At 40.2% G+C, this 19,574-nt stretch overlaps 1 protein-coding gene across 3 annotated transcripts in view; it reads left to right on the top strand.

The window, feature by feature from the left end:
• CTSS (cathepsin S) overlaps window positions 1-12,738 on the top strand; it is a 36,178-nt gene extending 23,440 nt beyond the window's left edge. For 2 of the 3 annotated variants that reach the window (XM_015151744.3, XM_077948291.1), the window contains one exon: window positions 11,972-12,738. In XM_015151744.3, coding sequence (XP_015007230.1) covers window positions 11,972-12,071 — 100 coding nt within the window. In that variant the 3' untranslated portion in view covers window positions 12,072-12,738. Of the gene's footprint in view, window positions 1-5,293; window positions 5,412-11,971 lie in introns of all 3 variants that reach the window. The other variant, XM_077948280.1, reaches the window with a different exon arrangement.
• The last annotated feature ends 6,836 nt before the right edge of the window (window positions 12,739-19,574 follow it).

A 19,574-nucleotide genomic window follows, 5' to 3' on the forward strand; every position in this document is an offset into this window, starting at 1 on the left:
GGATTCCAACATGAATTTTGCGGGGACACAATGCAACCCATAACACCCCTCAAATCTTTACTTGAAGTACATAGTCTACAAATCAAACAAAAGGTGCTTTCCTACCTTTTCCCATTGTGGCACACATAGAAGATGATGATATTTGTATGGCCAACTGGGAAAGTAGCTGAGAGGATCAATATCTTGGCTCACTGATAACCTATTCACGGCACTGGTCAGCTTGGGTGTAGACCAGTGATAGCTTTTTAAAATGAAACCATTTCCCTCATATCTTATTGACTCTCTAAGGAACTCCCTACAGCAGGTGTTCTAAATTCTCTCCTCTACTGAAGCTGCTCTTGAAGATCATCTCATCTTTTAGTGTTGAAATTCAAAGCTGCTTCTCTTCACTCATTCATTCAACAAGCACTTACTAGGCATCTACAATGTGATTGGCATTATCTAGGCCCTGGAGATACAAAAAATAGTAAGAAACCATCCTGTCCTAAAGGCACTCACAATCTAACATGAAAAAAATATATATATTTTATATATACATACATAATATATAATATATAATATACATTATATACAATTTGTATTATATATACATACTTCTATAATGCATATATAATACATATATAATATATATTATATTTGATTATGGCAATTATGTCTAGGGTTGATGTAGACATAATACATACATATACATACATATATAATATATAATATATACATACATATTATATATTATACATACATACATAATATATAATATATTACATATACATACATTGTATATTACATACATATTATGTAATATATTATGTATATGTACATATTATATATTATATAATTATATATTATATATTATATAATTATAATTATATATTTATATATTATATATATTTATATATATTTTTATATATATTTATATATAATTATATAATTATATATTATATAATTATACATTATATATTATATATTATGTATACATACATATAAATCTCTCTATCTATCTATAGAGAGAGAGAGAGGCTGCAGTGAACATTGATCACCCCACTGCACTCCAGCCTGTCTCAAAAAGGGGAAAAAAAATAAAATTATGAAGAGAGACAGAAATTCATGCATATATATATATAGGTTTTTTTCTTTTTTTGAGACAGAGTCTCACTCTGTTGCCCAGGCTGGAGTGCAATGGTGCAATCTCGGCTCACTGTAGCCTCCACCTCCCAGGTTCCAGCGATTCTCCTGCCTTAGCCTCCTTGGTAGCTGGGATTACAGGCGCTCACCACCACGCTGGCTAATTTTTGTATTTTTAGTAGAGATAGGGTTTCACCATGTTGGCCAGGCTGGTCTCAAACTCCCGACCTAAGGTGATACACCCACCTCAGCCTCCCAAAGTGCTGGGATTACAGGTGTGAGCCACCGCGCCCAGCCTAGATAGATTTTTAAACGATACAACAAACACATCGTGGTATAATGATACATGTCTAAATGGCTATGGGAGGAGGAAATGCCTAACAGTCTAAACTTCCACAGAGAAGACACTATTTGCGTCAAGTTTTCAGATGTATGGAATTATTCATGTATTGGAGGAAGAAAGTGCATTAGAGGTTGGAAAGTTGCTCAACGACCCAGAAAACATACGCAATGGCACATTTCTCACTATCTTGATTCATCTTGTTACATCAACTTTAGCCTCATATCTTACATTATTTTATCCACCTGTCTGTTACATGAGTTTGCTATATCAAAGCAAACTCATCTGCTCCTTCAGTTTCAACTATTGCCATTATGTAGATGATCCCCAGTTCATTATCTCTGAAAATGACCTCCTAACTAAGTGACAGACTTTCTTGTCCAACTTCCAATTTGGCAGCTCTACTTGAAAAATCCAAACTCCCCACCTACATCACCCTACTACCAACATATACACACGCTCATACTCAATAAGTTTACAATGTTCTTCTCTTCCTTTCATCGCTCATCCCTGAAAAGGATTTTAGAACAAGCTCAAGGGAAAACTATTCCCTGTTTTGGGTAATATATTACCATCTTCAGATTATTAAAGCTTAAGCATCATTTTGGCCTTCTCCTTTTTCCCCCTCAACCCACACAGCCCTATCCATTTGGCCTCTGAATCATATTTTATATGAATTTTCTCTTTGCCATTCCCAATGGCTCTGCTGTAATTCAGATTCTATTCCAGCCATCTATAGAGGTATCTTCTTAAAATATAGATCATGTCAACTCCTGCTCAAAAATTCTAAATAGTTCACCATTGTCTAAAAATGAAGTCCAAACTCCTGGCCAGGCATTCCAGGTACTCCACTATCTAGTTTTTAACATAATCTTAGACATTTCTTCCACTATATTTTCATATACCCACAGTCATACTCTGGCCATAGTGAACTACTTATTCATCATTCCCTAAGTTTACAGATACATCCCTACCTCTGTTTCTTTATATATGCTGCTTCATCTTTCTGAAATGCCTGTGAAGCCCAATGCTGTCTACAAAAATACCACCCATCTTGGTGAAATGGGCATTCTTATACAGTTTGACGGGAAAGTAAGCTGTATTTATTCTTTTTTTTTGCGGGGGGGGGGGGACGGAGTCACTCTGCCACCAGGCTGGAGTGCAGTGGCATGTCTCAGCTCACTGCAACCTCCGCCTTTCAGATTCAAGTGATTCTTCTGCCTCAGTCTCCTGAGTAGCTGGGACTACAGGCACGTGCCACCACACCCAGCTAATTTTTGTATTTTTAGTAGAGATGGGGTTTCACCATGTTGGATGGGGTTTCACCATGTTTGATGGAGTTTCACCATGTTGGCTAGGATGGTCTCGATCTCTTGACCTCATGATCTTCCCACCTCGGTCTCCCAAAGTGCTGGGATTATAGGCGTGAGCCACCGCACCCTGCCTATTCTCTTTCTTGAAAGCAATTTGACGATATGATAAAGAACTTTTTAAATGTTCATATTCTTCCCCCCCCCCTTGTTTTTGTTTTTTGTTTTTTGTTTTTTGTTTTGAGACAGAGTCTCGCTCTGTCACCCAGGCTGGAGTGCAGTGGCACGATCTCGGCTCACTGCAACCTCCGCCTCCCGGGTTCAAGCGATTCTCCTACCTCAGTCTCCCGCGTAGCTGGGATTACAGGCACCCACCAACACGCCTGGCTAATTTTTGTATTTTTAGTAGAGATAGGGTTTCACTATGTTAGTCAGGCTGGTCTCCAACTCCTGATCTTGGGTGATCTGCCTGCCTTGGCCTCCCAAAGTGCTAGGATTACAGGCGCAAGCCACTGCACCCAGCCAGTGCCCCATTACTTTTTTTTCTTGGACTCTATATGAAGAAAATAATCCTAAATATGGGAAAACTTTCATACCCAACTTAGGTGAATTGTAGCATTATTCTTTAGTAAGTAGCCAAAAATGCCTAACATTAGGTATATGATTAAATAAATTATGACATAATCAACTCCATGCATTAGAAATATTCAGACTATTATTAATAACCTAATAAAATACTTGGGATATATATTTAAATGAAAAAAGATACACATAAATATAAAATTTATATGTAGTATAAATATTAGCTGAATGTGGTAAGCTCATGCTTATAACTCGAGAGCTTCGGGAGGCCAAGGCAGGAGGATCACTTGAGGCCAGGAGTTTAAGGCCAGCTTGAGCAACATAGGGAGACCCAGTCTCTACAAACAAATTTTAAAAATTAGCTGGGCATGGTGGCATGTGCCTGTAATATCAACTACTCGAGAGGCTGAGGTAGGAGGATTTTTTGAGCCCAGGAGTTTAGGGCTACAGTGAGCCATGATCACACCACCGCCCTCTAGCCTAGGTGACAGAGCAGGACCCTATCTCAAAAAAAAAAAAAAATTAAGTTAAACATAGTATGTCCAACCAGGCTTACTGGCTCATGCTTGTAATCCCAGCACTTTGGGAGGCTGAACTGGGAGGATCTCTTGAGCCCAGGGGTTCAAGACCAGCCTGGGGAACATAGACCCCATCTCTGTACAAAAATAAGCCAGGCATGGTGACACACACCTGTAGTCCCAGCTACTTGGGAGACTGAGGTGGGAAGATCACTTGAGCCCATGAAGTTGAGGTTGCTGTGAGTGAGCCATGATCACATCACTCAACTCCAGCTTCATTGACAGAATGAGATCCTATCTCAAAAAAAAAAGGAGGGAGACCGGGTGCGGTGGCTCAAGCCTATAATCCCAGCACTTTGGGAGGCCAAGGCAGGCGGATCACGAGGTCAGGAGATCGAGACCATCCTGGCTAACACGGTGAAACCCTGTATCTACTAAAAATACAAAAAAAAAAATTAGCCGGGCATGGTGGCACATGCCTGTAGTCCCAGCTACTCGGGAGGCTGAGACAGGAGAATGGCATGAACCTGGGAGGCGGAGCTTGCAGTGAGCCAAGATCGCGCCACTGCGCTCCACACTCCAGCCTGGGTGACAGAGCGAGACTCCGTCTCAAAAAAAAAAAAAAAAAAAAAAAAGGAAGAAAAAAATAAAGATATTAATTTTAAAATGAAAAAAAAAAGTCATTACAAATCCTATTCATTTTTAAATCCTGCCTCAAATACTATCTCTTTCATACCCCATTCACTTAGAATTGTTTCTCTATTTCCTAAGCTTTGGCAATGCTTTATGAATTCTATTATAGTATTTTACACATATCCTTTGTGTTATAGCTATTTGTGCAAACCATGCTCTATTCACTAAAATGTAAACTTCTTCAAGGTAGGATAGTCTCTTGTTCATTTTTGCATCTTCATTCAGACACTGATTCAACAAACATATATTGAGTACCTACCATGTGCCAAGCTAGGAACTAGCAATTGGAAATGAAAAATGCAGCTTTTCTACCATCCCTCAAGGTACTCCTAGTCTAACGGAGTAAAGGAAACAGGCAGGTGCATGTATAGTCCGTTTCAACTCAATGTGATAAATGCTAAAATAGAGGTGGCATAGGTTGCACTGGAGGCATAGAAGAACTTCGGCAGGTGATTTAACTTCTTTAACTTTTAGTTTCATCACCCTTCTTACAATGGAAGAGAGTTAGGGCCTTGCTCTGGATCAGGTTTTGGCTTAAGGGAATGTTGTGGCTGCTTTGCTCTTTTATCTAGACCACTCAAATCATATCAGCGATAAGGCCAGTTCACTTTCTTCCCTTTCTTTTTTTTCTTCCTTTTCTTTTCTTTTTCTTCTTTCTTTCTTTCTTTTTTTTTTTTTTTTTGTTGTTGTTTGTTTGTTGTTATTGAGAGTCTCACTCTGTCACCCAGGCTGGAGTGCAGTGGCACAGTCTCAGCTCACTGCAACCTCTGCCTCCCAGGCTCAAGCAGTCCTCCCACTTCAGCCCTCCAAGTAGCTGGGACTACAAGCACGTGCCACCAGGCACAGGTAATCTCTGTATTTTTAGCATGTTGCCCAGGCTGGTCTTGATCTCCTGAGCTCAAGTTATCTACCCGCCTCAACTTCCCAAAGTGCTGGGATTACAGGCATGAGCCACTGCACCTGGCCCATTGTGTTGCTTTCTTATCATTCATGTGTTCACTGGAGTAGCATTTTAATTTCCTCCAAGAACTTTCCTTTTGCATTCACAACATGGCTAACTGGTTCAAGAGGTCTAGCTTTCAGCCTACCTTGGCTTTCACAAAGCATAATCATTTCTAGCTTTGATGTAAAATGAGAGATGTAGAACTCTTCCTTTCACTTGAACACTTAGAAGCCACTGAAAAGTTGTTTTTTGTTTGTTTGTTTTTGTTTTTTGAGACAGAGTCTCCCTCTGTTGCCCAGGCTGGAGTACAGTTGCGCAATCTTGGCTCACTGAAACTTCTGCCTCCCAGGTTCTAAGCAATTCTCCTGCCTCAGCCTCTGGAGTAGCTGGGATTACAGGCGCGTACCACCACACCTGGCTAATTTTGTATTTTTAGTACAGACGGGGTTTCGTCATGTTGGCCAGGCTGGTCTTGAACTCTTGTCCTCAGGTGATCCACCCGCCCCAGTCTCCCAAAGTGCTGGGATTACAAGCATGAGCCACCGTGCCCAGCCCATTGTAAGGTTATTAATTGGCCTAATTTCAATATCATTGTGTCTCAGGGAAGAGGGAGGCCAAAGAAGAGAGATGGGGGAAGTGTCAGTTAGTGGAGCAGTCAGAACACACACTTACCAATTAAGTTCACCATCTTATATGCGTGTGGCTCATGGCACCCCAAGACAATTACAATAGTAACATTAAAGTTCACTGGTCCCAGCCTGGGCAACATAGCAAGACTCTGTCTCTACAGAGATTTTTTTTTTTAATTACCCGGGCATGGTGGTGCATATCTGTGGTCCCAGCTACTTGGTAGGCTGAGGCGGGAGGCTGAGGCAGGAGCCTGAGCCCCGGAGGTTGAGGCTGCAGTGAGCTGTGATTGTGCCACTGCACTCCAGCCTGGATGACAGAGTGAGACCCTGTCTCAAAAATTTTTTAAAAAAATCGCTGATCACAGTTCACCATAACAGATTTGCTAATAATGAAAACCGTTGAAATATTATGAGAAATGCCAAAATATGACACAGGGACATGAAGTGAGCACAGGCTGTTGGAAACATTGTGCCAATAGACTTGCTCCATGCAGGGTTACCACAAATCTTCAATTTGTAAAAAATGCAAAATTTGCAATGCACAATAAAGCGAAGCACAATAAAACAAGATATGCCTGCACTTCTCAATACCTCTACTGTTACCATTAGAGTTCGAGCCACCATCTATCTCCTGGTCTATTGCAATAATCTTGTAATGGTAGCTGCTTCCCTCTTGTTTGCTTGCAGTCAATCCTCTATACATTAACCAGAGTTATCTTTTTCAAGCATAAAGTAGATTATGTTACCCTTCTACCCAAACCCTCTAATGGCTTTCCTTCCCATTCAGAATAAAACCCATGACCTGTAAAGCATGACATTATCTGGCCTTAGCCTGCCTCTCCAACCACCTCTCCAACTACTCTCCCCTCTCTCATTCAGCTCCTGGCACATTAGCCTTTTTGCTATTTCTTGACACACCATGCATATTTCTAGCTCTTTATCCAGGTCTTTGCCTCACTTGCATCTTTGCTCAAACATCCACTCAGCGAAGCTTTTCCCGACCATTCCGCCTCAAATTGAGCCCTGTCTCCTAACACTCTGTATCCCTTATCCTGCTTTATTTTTCTTTCTTGTACTTATCATATTATATCATCAAGTATTTCTTTGTTTACTGTTTCTCCTCTAGAACCTAGGCTTTAGAAAGACTTTGTCTCTGTAATCCTAATGCCTAGAAGAGTGTTTGGCACAGCCTAAGAAGCCCAGGACTTCAGTCTATTACAAAGGAAACTGGCATTGATAAATTTTCCCACTTTGCTAAGGGCTACGAGGCTTTCTGAGACATAGGACTTTCTTTTTAAAAACAGGACAGTCCCAGGCAAACTGGGACTGGTGATCACCCTAGAAGAAGGCTATATATATATTTTTTTTTAAGTAGATGGACTCAGCCTGGCTAGGTGGCTCATGCCTGTAATCCCAGCACTTTGGGAGGCCGAGGTGGGAGGATCACCTGAGGTTGGGAGTTCGAGACCAGCCTGGCCAACATGGAGAAACTCCATCTCTACTAAAAATACAAAATTATCCAGGCATGGTGGCGCATGCCTGTAATCCCAGCTACTCAGGAGGCTGAGGCAGGAGAATCACTTGAACCTGGGAGGTGGAGGTTGCGGTGAGTCAAGGCTGTGCCATTGCACTCCAGCCTGGGCAACAAGAGCAAAACTCCGTCTCAAAAAAAAAGTAGATGTACTCTACTTGAGTCCAATCAGATGTACTCATACCTGGATAATAATAAAAATAGCTACCTTCACTTAGTAAGCATTGGCTATATACCAAATATTGTGTGAGTACTTTAAATACATTTTCTAATTTAATTTTTTTTTTTTTTTTTTTTTTTTTTTTTGAGACGGAGTCTCGCTCTGTCGCCCAGGCTGGAGTGCAGTGGCCAGATCTCGGCTCACTGCAAGCTCCGCCTCCTGGGTTCACGCCATTCTCCTGCCTCAGCCTCCTGAGTAGCTGGGACTACAGGCGCCCGCCACCTCGCCCGGCTAGTTTTTTGTATTTTTTAGTAGAGATGGGGTTTCACCGTGTTAGCCAGGATGGTCTCGATCTCCTGACCTCGTGATCCACCCATCTCGGCCTCCCAAAGTGCTGGGATTACAGGCTTGAGCCACCGCGCCCGGCCTTCTAATTTAATTTTTAAAGTACTCTTATGAGATAGGCATTTAGTTAACAAACTTACCTAAAGTTGAACAGTTTGAGTGAAAGAGCTATAGAATTAATAAAAAAATATACAACTTGATAAGTACTGAAATGAACATTTGGAGCAGACTTTGTATAATTCTGAAGGCAAGACTTTGTCCTCAGATACTTTATTTAGCTTAAGATTTTTTTTTTTTTAAATCAGTTTCATTGTTTAAGGGAAGTTAGCAGGACTTAGTCAAAAAGAAGTCTGGGATCTTTTGAAAAATTGGGGGCAATTGATCTTGGTTGGTAAAACTAAGAAAAGCAAATTATCTAGATGTTGAATGGGGTCTGGGATTCCTTGGTCTCACGGACTGAATTAATACTGCTAGTAACTAGACCTTCAATTCAATTTTCATACTAGATCTCAGGTCCAAACTCAGTTCATCTAAAATTATTTATTTTACCTATTATTTAAGGTAGTGACCATAGTAAGATATAAATTACATGAGATTCTAGATGTACTGGTCTCAATTTCATTCCCCATATGATTTCACTCACAGAGATAACTGTAGGGATAGGCATAGTATAAAAGTTAGAGTGGGCTTTGGAATAAAATAATCCTATATTTGAACTCTGGCTTCACAATTTACTATCTATGTGACTTTTGGCAAGCCACTTTACCACTCTGCCCTTCTGTTTTTTTCTTTAGTAAAAGAAGATAATACTCACCTCACATGATGATGATTAAATTAGATAATTTATGTTAATCTGTTTGGCACAGAGTAAGTGCTAAATAAGTGGTGTCTATTAATATCAATAATAGCCTGGCCAGATTATTGTTATTGCTTTTGCTTATTAAACTAGATATTAAAAGAGTATTGCTGCAGCTTGGGCAACATAGTGAGCCCTCTTCTCTACTAAAAACAAAAAATTGGCCGAGCATGGTGGTATGCACCTGTGGTCCTAGCTACTGGGAAGGCTGAGGCAGAAGGATTGCTTGAGCACAGGAGGTTGAAGTTACAGTGAGCTGTGATTGCACCACCACACTCCAACAGAGCAACATGGTGAGACTGTGTCAAAAACAAACAAAAGAACCCACTACAGCCATTGGTTGATTAGAGGTGATGATGAAGTTTGAATTTTCTTGTAAAGGCATGGAGAGCCATCAAAAATTTCTAAGCAGTGGAGTGGCAATTAAGTGAAAGGAAGCAAAGAAAGGCGCTCATGAAAATGTTTGAGAAGGACTGACCAGAGAGAGATAAGAAAATCAGAACATAGTAGTGTCTTAAAGCCAAGAGACCAGTAAGGTGGGAGTAGACAACTGTGTTAAATGGTACAGAGAGAAAAAAATAGGACCTGCAAAAGGTCCAGTGAGGGCTGATACATAGAATATTTAAGGCCTCTTAAAGCACAGTCCTTTTAAATGGTGTCATTTGTCTTCCAACAACAAACCAGCATTTCTTAGGTTCTCCACTGCATGCAAAAACACAACCTTTGAGTCCCTGAGCCAAAATTTGTAACAGCTTCCCTTTGCCTTTGTAATTGAAGTACGTGTTCCTCCACGGGCTGTTCTAAGCTGTTCACAACATGACCCCAAACCAGCTTTCTATCCTCTTTTTCTGCTATTCTACTAAAGATATCCAGTTTTCCTTTCAACTAAATTTCTTACTGCTCTCCAGACACACTAGGCATTTTCTCTATTTCACACTTTTATTTGTATCCTAGAGCACTTAATGAATTTTTGCCTTGTATGATATTTATATACCTACCACTACAAAATCTCAGAATGATAAAGAGCTTCAGAAATCATTCCTCTTACAAGGATTTTCTAAGTTTTTTCATCAGTCTTGGTAAAATAAGAAAAATAAGAATATTTTGGTGACTTTTTCATTAATCTAAATTTATTTACTCAAAAGACTATCCTTAAAATAGAGATTATGTCTTTGGAATTTTTGCTTTTGGTGTTAAAATGTATTTTCTTTTACAACATAATGGTGACAGTAAGTAGTATGGTTTTTATTTATTTTCTTTTTTTGAGACAGTCTCACTCTGTTGCCCAGGCTGGAGTGCACAGGTGCAATCTTGGCTTCCTGCAACCTCTGCCTTGCCTCCCAGGTTCAAGCGATTCTCATACCTCAGCCTCTCCAGTAGCTGGGACTACAGGCTCATGCTACCATGCCCAGCCAATTTTTGTATTTTCAGTAGAGACGGGGTTTCACTATGTTGGCCAGACTGGTCTCAAACTCCTGACTTCAAATTATCTGCCCGTCTTTGCCTCCCAAAGTGCTGGGATTACAGGCATGAACCACCGTGCCCGGCCAATAGTATACTTTTTAAAAAGGATGTCCATACAGCCGGGCGTGGTGGCTCACACCTGTAATCCCGGCTCTTTGGGAGACCAAGGTGGGTGGGTCACTTGAGGTCAGGAGTTGGAGACCAGCCTGACCAACATGAAGAAACCCCGTCTCTACTAAAAATACAAAATTAGCCATCGTGGTGGCACATGCCAGGAGTAGTAGTCCTAGCTACTCGGGAGGCTGAGGCAGGAGAATCACTTGAACCCGGGAGGCCGAGGCTGCAGTGAGCTGAGATTGCACCATGGCACTCCAGTCTGGGCAACTAAGAGCGAAACTTCATCTGCAAGAAAAAAAAAAAAGGTGTCCATACATGCTAATTTAGAAATTGATAACTGTATATCGATCTGTAAAAACCTTTTGAACTCCTCTAAGTCAATGAAATCGAAAAGTAAAACACTGATCTACTCGAACCCTAATCCGACCCATGATTTCTCTCTGCAACATCGCTAACAATTAGCCTCCGCTTGCTTGAACACTTCCAGTGCCAGGTAGAATATTCCTTTTTTTTGTTTTGTTTTGCTTTGTTTTGTTTTGAGACAGGGTCAGGCTGGAGTGTCAGGAATGCAGCGGTGTAATCATAGCTCACTGTACTCTCAAACCCCTGGGCTCAAATGATCTTCCCACTTCAGCCTGCAGAGTAGCTAAGGAATACAGGTACACGCCACCATGCCTGGCCAATTTAAAAAAAAAAAAAAATTGTAGAATCAGGGACTTGCTATTTTGCCCAGGCTGGTCTCAAACTCTGACCTCAAACAATCCCACTTTAGCCTCTCAAAGCACTTGGATTACAAGTGTGAGCCACCATGCCTGGCTCATTTTTCAATAGCTTTAATTATAAGAAAGTCTTATCGCAGCTCCACTTCTAGATCAAAAACTCTTTCAGAGCTGCATTTTTGTTGTTGGCTTTAGAATTCCCTCCCCTATAGCTTTTTCACAGTAGTAACTCAAAAATATTTCTTAATTGGCATTCTCTAGAGGAATTTAAGTTTGATGGAAAATCATTACCCACAATACTGTTATAAAAAAATTTAGAGATAGAGCCTTATAAAGGATACTAATACTCTTTCCTTAGAGAAGTCATATTTGCAAAGTAGGAGGATTAAAGGACTGGGATGGATCTTACTATAGTTTTCCTTAGGTATTAAGTCTATTCATCAATATAGCACTAAAGCTTTCCAAACCATTATTTTGAATTGCCTAAAATCCCTGGAGAAACTATTATATTATTTCATTCTAATTTTGTTTTACAGTCTTTCATATATAATCACTTACAGGAGAAAAACAATGAGATAAAAAGTTGATAACATGATTTGATTGCATGCATTTGTAATTTTGTGTTATTTCTTTTTTTTAAAGCTGGGGCCGCAACTTTGGTGAAGAAGGATATATTCGGATGGCAAGAAATAAAGGAAATCATTGTGGGATTGCTAGTTTCCCCTCTTACCCAGAAATCTAGAGAGGATCTCTTCTTTTTATAACAAATCAAGAAATATGAAGCACTTTCTCTTAACTTAATTTTTCCTGCTGTATCCAGAAGAAATAATTGTGTCACGATTAATGTGTATTTACTGTACTAATTAAAAAATATAGTTTGAGGCCGGGCACAGTGGCTCACGCCTGTAATCCCAGTACTTTGGGAGGCCAAGGCAGGCATATCAACTTGAGGCCAGGAGTTAAAGACAGGCCTGGCTAACATGGTGAAACCCCGTCTCTACTAAAAATACAAAACATTAGCGGAGCGTAATGGTGCATGCCTGTAATCCCAGCTACTTGGGAGGCTGAAGCACAAGATTCCTTGAACCCAAGAGGTTGAGGCTGTGGTGAGCTGAGACCACACCACTGTACTCCAGCCTGGACAACAGAGTGGAGACTCTGTTTCAAAAAAACAGAAAAGATAATATAGTTTGATTCTTCGTTTTTTAAAATTTGCAAACCTCAGGAAAAAGTTTGCTAAGTAAATTAGTAGTGTACTATAGATATAACTGTATAAAAATTGTTCAACCTAAAACAATCTGTCATTGTTCATTGTTTTATTTTATACTCTTTGTCTTTTTAAGACCCCTGATAGCCTTTTGTAACTTGATGGCTTAAAAGTACTTAATAAATCTGCCATTTCAAATTTCTGTCATTGCCACACACCATTCTTATTCCTAGGCAACTATTAATAATCTATCCTGAGAATATTAATTGTGGTATTCTGGTGATGGGCTTTAGCAACTTTGATGGAAGAAAATATTAGGCTATAAATGTCCTAAGGGTTCAGATTGTATCTTTGCACATAAAAGGATTCAAAACGCCATGTGTAGCGGCTAATGCCTGTAATCCCAACACTGTGGGAAGCTGAGGTAGGAGGATAGCCTTGAGCCCAGGATTTCAAGACCAGCCTGGGCAACATAGTGAGACCTTGTGTCCACAAAAAAAAAAAAAAAAGGCAACTATCCAGGAGTTTCCTTTTTCTAAAGCTGGGGCCACAACTTTGGTGAAGAAGGATATATTTGGATGGCGTGTGTGCCTGTGGTCCCTGCTATGCAGATGTCTAAGATAGGAGGATCACATGAGCCCAGGAGGGTGGGAATGCAGTGAACTGTAACTGCACTCCAGCCTGGGTGACGGAGCAAGACCCTGTCTTAAAAAAAAGAGGATTCAACACATATTTTTAAATTAAATCATGTTAAAGTAAACAAATGCATAAAAGACAAGCACTTTGAAAGAATTATTTTAATGATCAACAATTTAATGTATTAGTCCAAATTATTTTTACCTAGTGATCAACAATTTGACCAGGGCCTTTTTTTGGCAAATAACTGAGCCAACCAGAATAAAATAACCAATACTCCACTGCTCATATTTTTATCTAGTTCAGATGGATCTTCCTCACAACTGCTCTAGATTAGTAGATGCATCTAAGCAGGCAGCAGGAACTTTAAATTTTTTAAGTTCATGCCTATGACATGAACAATATGTGGGATAATGTCATTAATATATCCTAAATTGACCTAAACTAATTTCACCAACTCTGGCTCCTTCTCCATAAAGCACATTTTAAGGAACAAGAATTGTTAAATATAAAAACATAAATAATACCATAATACATGGCTATCATCAAACGTGTATAGAATATTATAGTTAAAAAGTATTTAGTTGATTACTTTTCAGTTTTTTTGTTTTTTTTTTTTTGAGATGGAGTCTCACTGTGTTGCCCAGGCTGGAGTGCAGTGGCGCCATCTCAGCTCACTGCAACCTCTGCCTCCTGAGTTCAAGCAATTCTTCTGCCTCAGCCTCCCGAGTAGCTGGGATTATAGGCGTGTGCCATCATGCCCAGCTAATTTTTGTATTTTTAGTAGAGACAGGGTTTTGCCACATTGGTCAGGCTGGTCTCAAACTCCTGACCTCAGGTGATCCACCCATCTCAGCCTCCCAAAGTGCTAGGATTACAGGTGTGAGCCACTGAACCCAGCCTACTTTTCAGTTTTAACATAATTTTTGTTTTATCTGCAACTTTTCAGGTATTGAAAGTAGAACAAAAACATGGGTTCTTAGTCTTTAGCAATCTGATAAATCTTATGAATGCCTTCTCAGAATCATGTTTTTAAATGCATAAAATATATAGGATTACAAAGGAATCTAATTATATCAAAATAAAGTTATTAAAATGTTAATAGATAAGTTTGTTATATACTAATATGCACGCATCTTTATAAATGCATTAAATAAGAGTTAATATCTATCCTAAATTTGAAGTAGTGATGAGCATAATGAAAACAGATGCAAAAAAGTAATGTGATATGAAAATATCTGGGTTTCCTTTTGATGATGAAGTATGGCTAATATTACTGTGGTTTTTGAATTATGTTCAGAATTGAAGAAAATCCTTTCAGTTTGAGGTTAGTGATGGGGTTCAGGACACCCTACACAAAATATAGCACCTTGACATATTGAATTTTTTTTTTTTTTTTTTTTTGAGACGGAGTCTCGCTCTGTCTCCCAGGCTGGAGTGCAGTGGCGCGATCTCGGCTCACTGCACGCTCCGCCTCCCGGGTTCACGCCATTCTCCTGCCTCAGCCTCCCGAGTAGCTGGGACTACAGGCGCCCACAACCGCGCCCGGCTAATTTTTTGTATTTTTAGTAGAGACGGGGTTTCACCGTGGTCTCGATCTCCTGACCTTGTGATCCGCCCGCCTCGGCCTCCCAAAGTGCTGGGATTACAGGCGTGAGCCACCGCGCCCGGCAACATATTGAATATTTTAAGCTGAAGGCATTTGAGGAAATTGCAGAAGCAGGAAGGTGACTCTGACCTTCTGCCTGCCCTTCTCCCTGGAAGCAGCCATTAAACCTGGGAATGATTTTCTGATCTTCCCCTGAAGTACATCATAAGACCCTCATGTAAGAGGTGCTCTCACGGCACCCAGAGAAAAGGAGCATCCTTACCTCCAAAAGCACAGGGACACAAAGAGGAATCTAAACAACCAGGCCTGCTCAGTTTCCCCCAGTGTATTACATTTAGCTTGTTCACACTTTGCCCTATGACATTTCTCCATCACTGGCTGCTCTTCATCGAAGCTACTATAAAAAACATTCAAGTTCAACTGTTTCTTTGGGCCTTTATTTCCTTATGGAGTCTCTCATGTCATGCAAAACTTATGTTAAATAAATGTGCATGCTTTTTTCTTGCTACTATCTCTTTTGTTATAGGGATCTCAGCCCTAAACCTAGGATGGATAGAAGGAAAGATATGTTCTCCCCTACATTAGTAAAAATAAAAATGGAATTTTTTACCCATACAAATTCACAAATTCCCTGAATTCTATCCAAGAAGCCTTTGAGAGTTGTGGTTCTCAAGTAAAGAATTCCTGAACTAAACAAGTAGAATAATGAAATTTTTAAAAAATCTTCACTGTATGCCCAATATAAAGGGAAATTGTTAAAAATAAGTCATTTCAAACTTATAGAGATAAAAAATTATCTAAAAATATAAATTTAAAACAAAAACATTTAGGATTTACAGAATGATGGAAAAAACTCTGAAACAATTTTTAGACAGCAGTATGCAAGATGATTTGAAGAAAAAGTTTTAAAAGCCAGGTACAGTGGCTCACACCTGTAATCCCAGCACTTTGGGAGGCTGAGGTGGGAGGATCACTTGAGTCAGAATTTCGAGAGGCTGGTCTTGAACTCCTGGGCTCAAGTGATCCTCCTGCCTCTTGTTATGAGCACATAAAAAGATCTCCATCTCTACAAAAAATAAAAAAAATTAGCCAGGTGTGGTGATGCGTGCCTGTAGTCCCAGCTACTACAGGAAAGGCTACGGTGGCAGGATCACTTGAACCCGGGAGACTGAGGCTGCAGGGAGCCATGATAGTGCCACTGCACTCCAGCCTGGGTGATCTTGTTTCAAAATAAATAAATTGGCAAATAATAAAATAAATAAAATTTTAAAATAAGACAACCTAGGCCAAGCGTGGTGGCTTATGCCTGTAATCCTAGCACTTTGGGAGGCCGAGGCGGGCAGATCACTTGAGGTCAGGAGTTGGAGACCAGCCTGGCCAACACAGTCTCTACTAAAAATACAAAATTTAGCGGGGCATGATGGTGGCTGCCTGTAATCCCAGCTACTTGGGAGGCTGAGACAGGAGAATTGCTTGAACCCAGGAGGCGGAGGTTGCAGTGAGCCAAGATCATGCCATTGCACTCCAGCCTGGGCAACAAGAATGAAAGTCCGTCTGAAGAAAAAACAGAGACAATCTAAAAGATATTCTAGTAGTCTATATGTGTGGTGATAAAACCCTAAACTACCTAAATATATCATTTTCTGAAAACAGCAAAAAAATAAAAAATAAATCTGGGAGCCATCACAGAGTAAAAGTTGACAGAATTTTGAACTGTATAATAAAAGTAAGGAAATGGTGCTCACTTTGGCAGCACATACACTAAAATTTGAATGATACAGAGAAAATTAGCCAAAAAGAACTGAAAAATTATATTTAAAAAAAGAAACAAGAAGATTTAAATAGTCCAGAACTAGGTGTCCATGAGACAATGCCATTAAAACATGTAACATAAATATGACAGATACTTAGTATTTCTTTTCTCTTTTTTTTCCTTTCTTTTTTTTTTTTTTTTTTTTTTTTTTTTTTTTTTTTTTTTTTTTTTTTTTTTTGAGACAGAGTCTTACTCTGTCACCCAGGCTGGAGTGCAGTGGTGCCATCACTGCTCACTGCAGCCTTGAACTCCTGGGCTTAAGCTATTTTCTCACCTCACACACCTTCCCCACCCCTCCAGTAGCTGGGACTAGAGGTGCAAGCCACCATTTCTGGCTTATTTGTGTGTGTGTGTGTAAAGATGGGAGTCTCAATATGTTGCCCAGGCTGCTCTCCAACTCCTGGCCTCAAGTGATCCTCCCACTTTGGTCTCCCAAAGTACTGGGATTACAGGCATAAGACTTACTATTTCTTTGAATCAAATTATGCTTTTCTGACTCTTCTCTTCTAGATGAGAATCTTGATGATGCTTCAAGTATGCATACTCTAAGTTACCAGAAAAACTATAAATCAGAACATGTAATAAAGGGGGCCGGGCATGGTGGCTCACGCCCGTAATCCCAGCATTTTGGGAGGCCAAGGCGGGCAGATCATCTGAGGTCAGAAGTTCGAGGCTAGCCTGGCCAACATGACAAAATGCCGCCTCTACTAAAAATACAAAAATTAGCCTGGTGTGGTGGTGGATGCCTGTAATCCCAGTTACTCTGGAGGCTGAGGCAGGAGAATTGCTTGAACCCAGGAAGGGGAGGTTGCAGTGAGCTGAGATCACACCACTGCACTCCAGTCTAGGCGACAGAGCAAGACTCTGTCTCAAAAGAAAATGAAAAAAAGTGAAAATAGGCCTGGCATAGTAGTTCATGCTTGAAACACTTTGGGAGGCTAAGGCAGGAATATCACTTGAGGCCAGTAGTTCAACATCAGTCTGCTCAACATAGCAAGACCCTGACTCTACAAAAAAATTAAAAAGTAGCCGAGTGTTGTGGCACACACCTGCAGTCCTAGTTGTTACAGAGGCTGAGGCTGGAGGATTGCTTGAGCCCAGGAGTTTGAGGCCACAGTAAAGTATGATTGCACCACTACACTCCAGCCTGTGAGACTGAAAGAGATCCTGCCTCTAAAGAAAAAAAAAGTGGCTGGGCACAGTGGCTCACGCCTATAATCCCAGCATTTTGGGAGTCCAAGGTGGGCAAATCACCTGAAGTCAGGAGTTCGAGACCAGTCTGGCCAACATGGTGAAATCCCATCTTTACTAAAAATACAAAAATTAGTTGGATGTAGTGGTGTATGCCTGTAATCCCAGCTACTGGGGAGGCTGAGGCAGGAGAATTCCTTGAACCCGGGAGGCAGAGGTTGCAGTGAGCCAAGATTATGCCACTGCACTCCAGCCTGGGCAAAAGAGTGAGACTCCGTCTCAAAAAAACAAAACAAAACAACAAAAAAACCACACACACACAAAACAGTGACTTAATTATAATTCAGAATAATTATTAGACCAAGATTTTCACTATTTTTAATCCTGTTCACAAGATTCTAGTCTTCATTTCTCTCCTAGTTGAATGACTTTGGGCAAATCTTTTCATATCTAGGGTGGCTGTTTTCTCCTTTGTAATGAAGATATGTCAAAGTTTATGAATACAGGCTTATCTTGTTTTATTGTACTTTGCTTTACTGTGCTTTGCAGATATTGCATTTTTTTATTTTTTATTTTTATTTTTTTACAAATTGCAGGTTTGTGGTAACCCAGCATCAAATAAGTCTGTCAGTGCTGTTTTCCCAACAGCATATGCTTACTTCATGTCTTTGTGTCACATTTTGGTCATTCTTGCAATATTTTAAACTTTTTCATTATTATTATTATCTGCTATGGTGATCTGTGATCAGTGATCTTTGATGTTACTATGATAATTGTCATAGGATGCCAAAAACCTCACCCATGTAAAATGGTGAATATAATCAATAAATGTTGTGTGTTCTCTAACTGCTCCATTTACTGGCTGTGTCCCCATCTCTCTTCCTCTCCTTGGATCTCCCTATTTTCTAAGACACAACAACATTTAAATTAGGTCAATTCATAACCCTACAATGTTGTCTGTGTGTTCAAGTGAAAGAAAGAGTTGCATGCCTCTCACTTAAAAGCTAGAAATGATTAAGCTTAGTGAAGAAGGCATGCCAAAAGCCAAGATAGGCTGAAAGGCCTCTTGTGCCAAATAGTTGTGAATGTAAAGGGAAAGTTCTTGGAGGAAATTGCAAGTGCTACTCCAGTGAACACATGAATGATAAGAAAGTGAAACAACTTTTTTGGTGATATGGAGAAAGTTTGAGTGGTCTGGATAGAAGATTGAGCCAGCCACTACATGCTTTTAAACCAAAGTCTAATCCAGAGCAAGGCCCTAACTCCTCAATTCCAGAAAGGCTGACAGAGATGCAGAAGCTGCAGAAGAAAAGTCTGAAGCTAGCAGATGTTGGTTCATGAGGTTTCAGGGATGAAGCCATTCTCCATAACACAAAAGTGCTGAGATCGCGCCACCACACTCCAGCCTGGGTGACAGAGCAAGATTCCATCTCAAAAAAAAAAAAGTGCAAGGTGGAGCAGCAAGTGCTGATGTGGAAGCTGCAAGTTATCCAGAAGATCTAACTAAGATAACTGATGCAGGTGGTTATCCTAAACAGCACATTTTCCACGTAGGTGAAACAGCTTTGTGGAAGACGATTCCACTGAAGACCTTCATAGCTAGAGAAGAGAAATGAATGCCTTCAAAGCTTTAGCAGACAGGATGAATTTCTCACAAGAGGATAATGCAGCTGGTGACTTACATTTGAAGCCAGTGCTCCCTTAACATTCTGCAAATTCTAGGGCCATTAAGAATTATACTAAATCTACTCTGCCTGTGATCTATAAATGGAACAACAAAGCCTGGATG

Source organism: Macaca mulatta, chromosome 1, assembly GCF_049350105.2.
Source record: "Macaca mulatta isolate MMU2019108-1 chromosome 1, T2T-MMU8v2.0, whole genome shotgun sequence".
NCBI lineage: Eukaryota > Metazoa > Chordata > Mammalia > Primates > Cercopithecidae > Macaca > Macaca mulatta.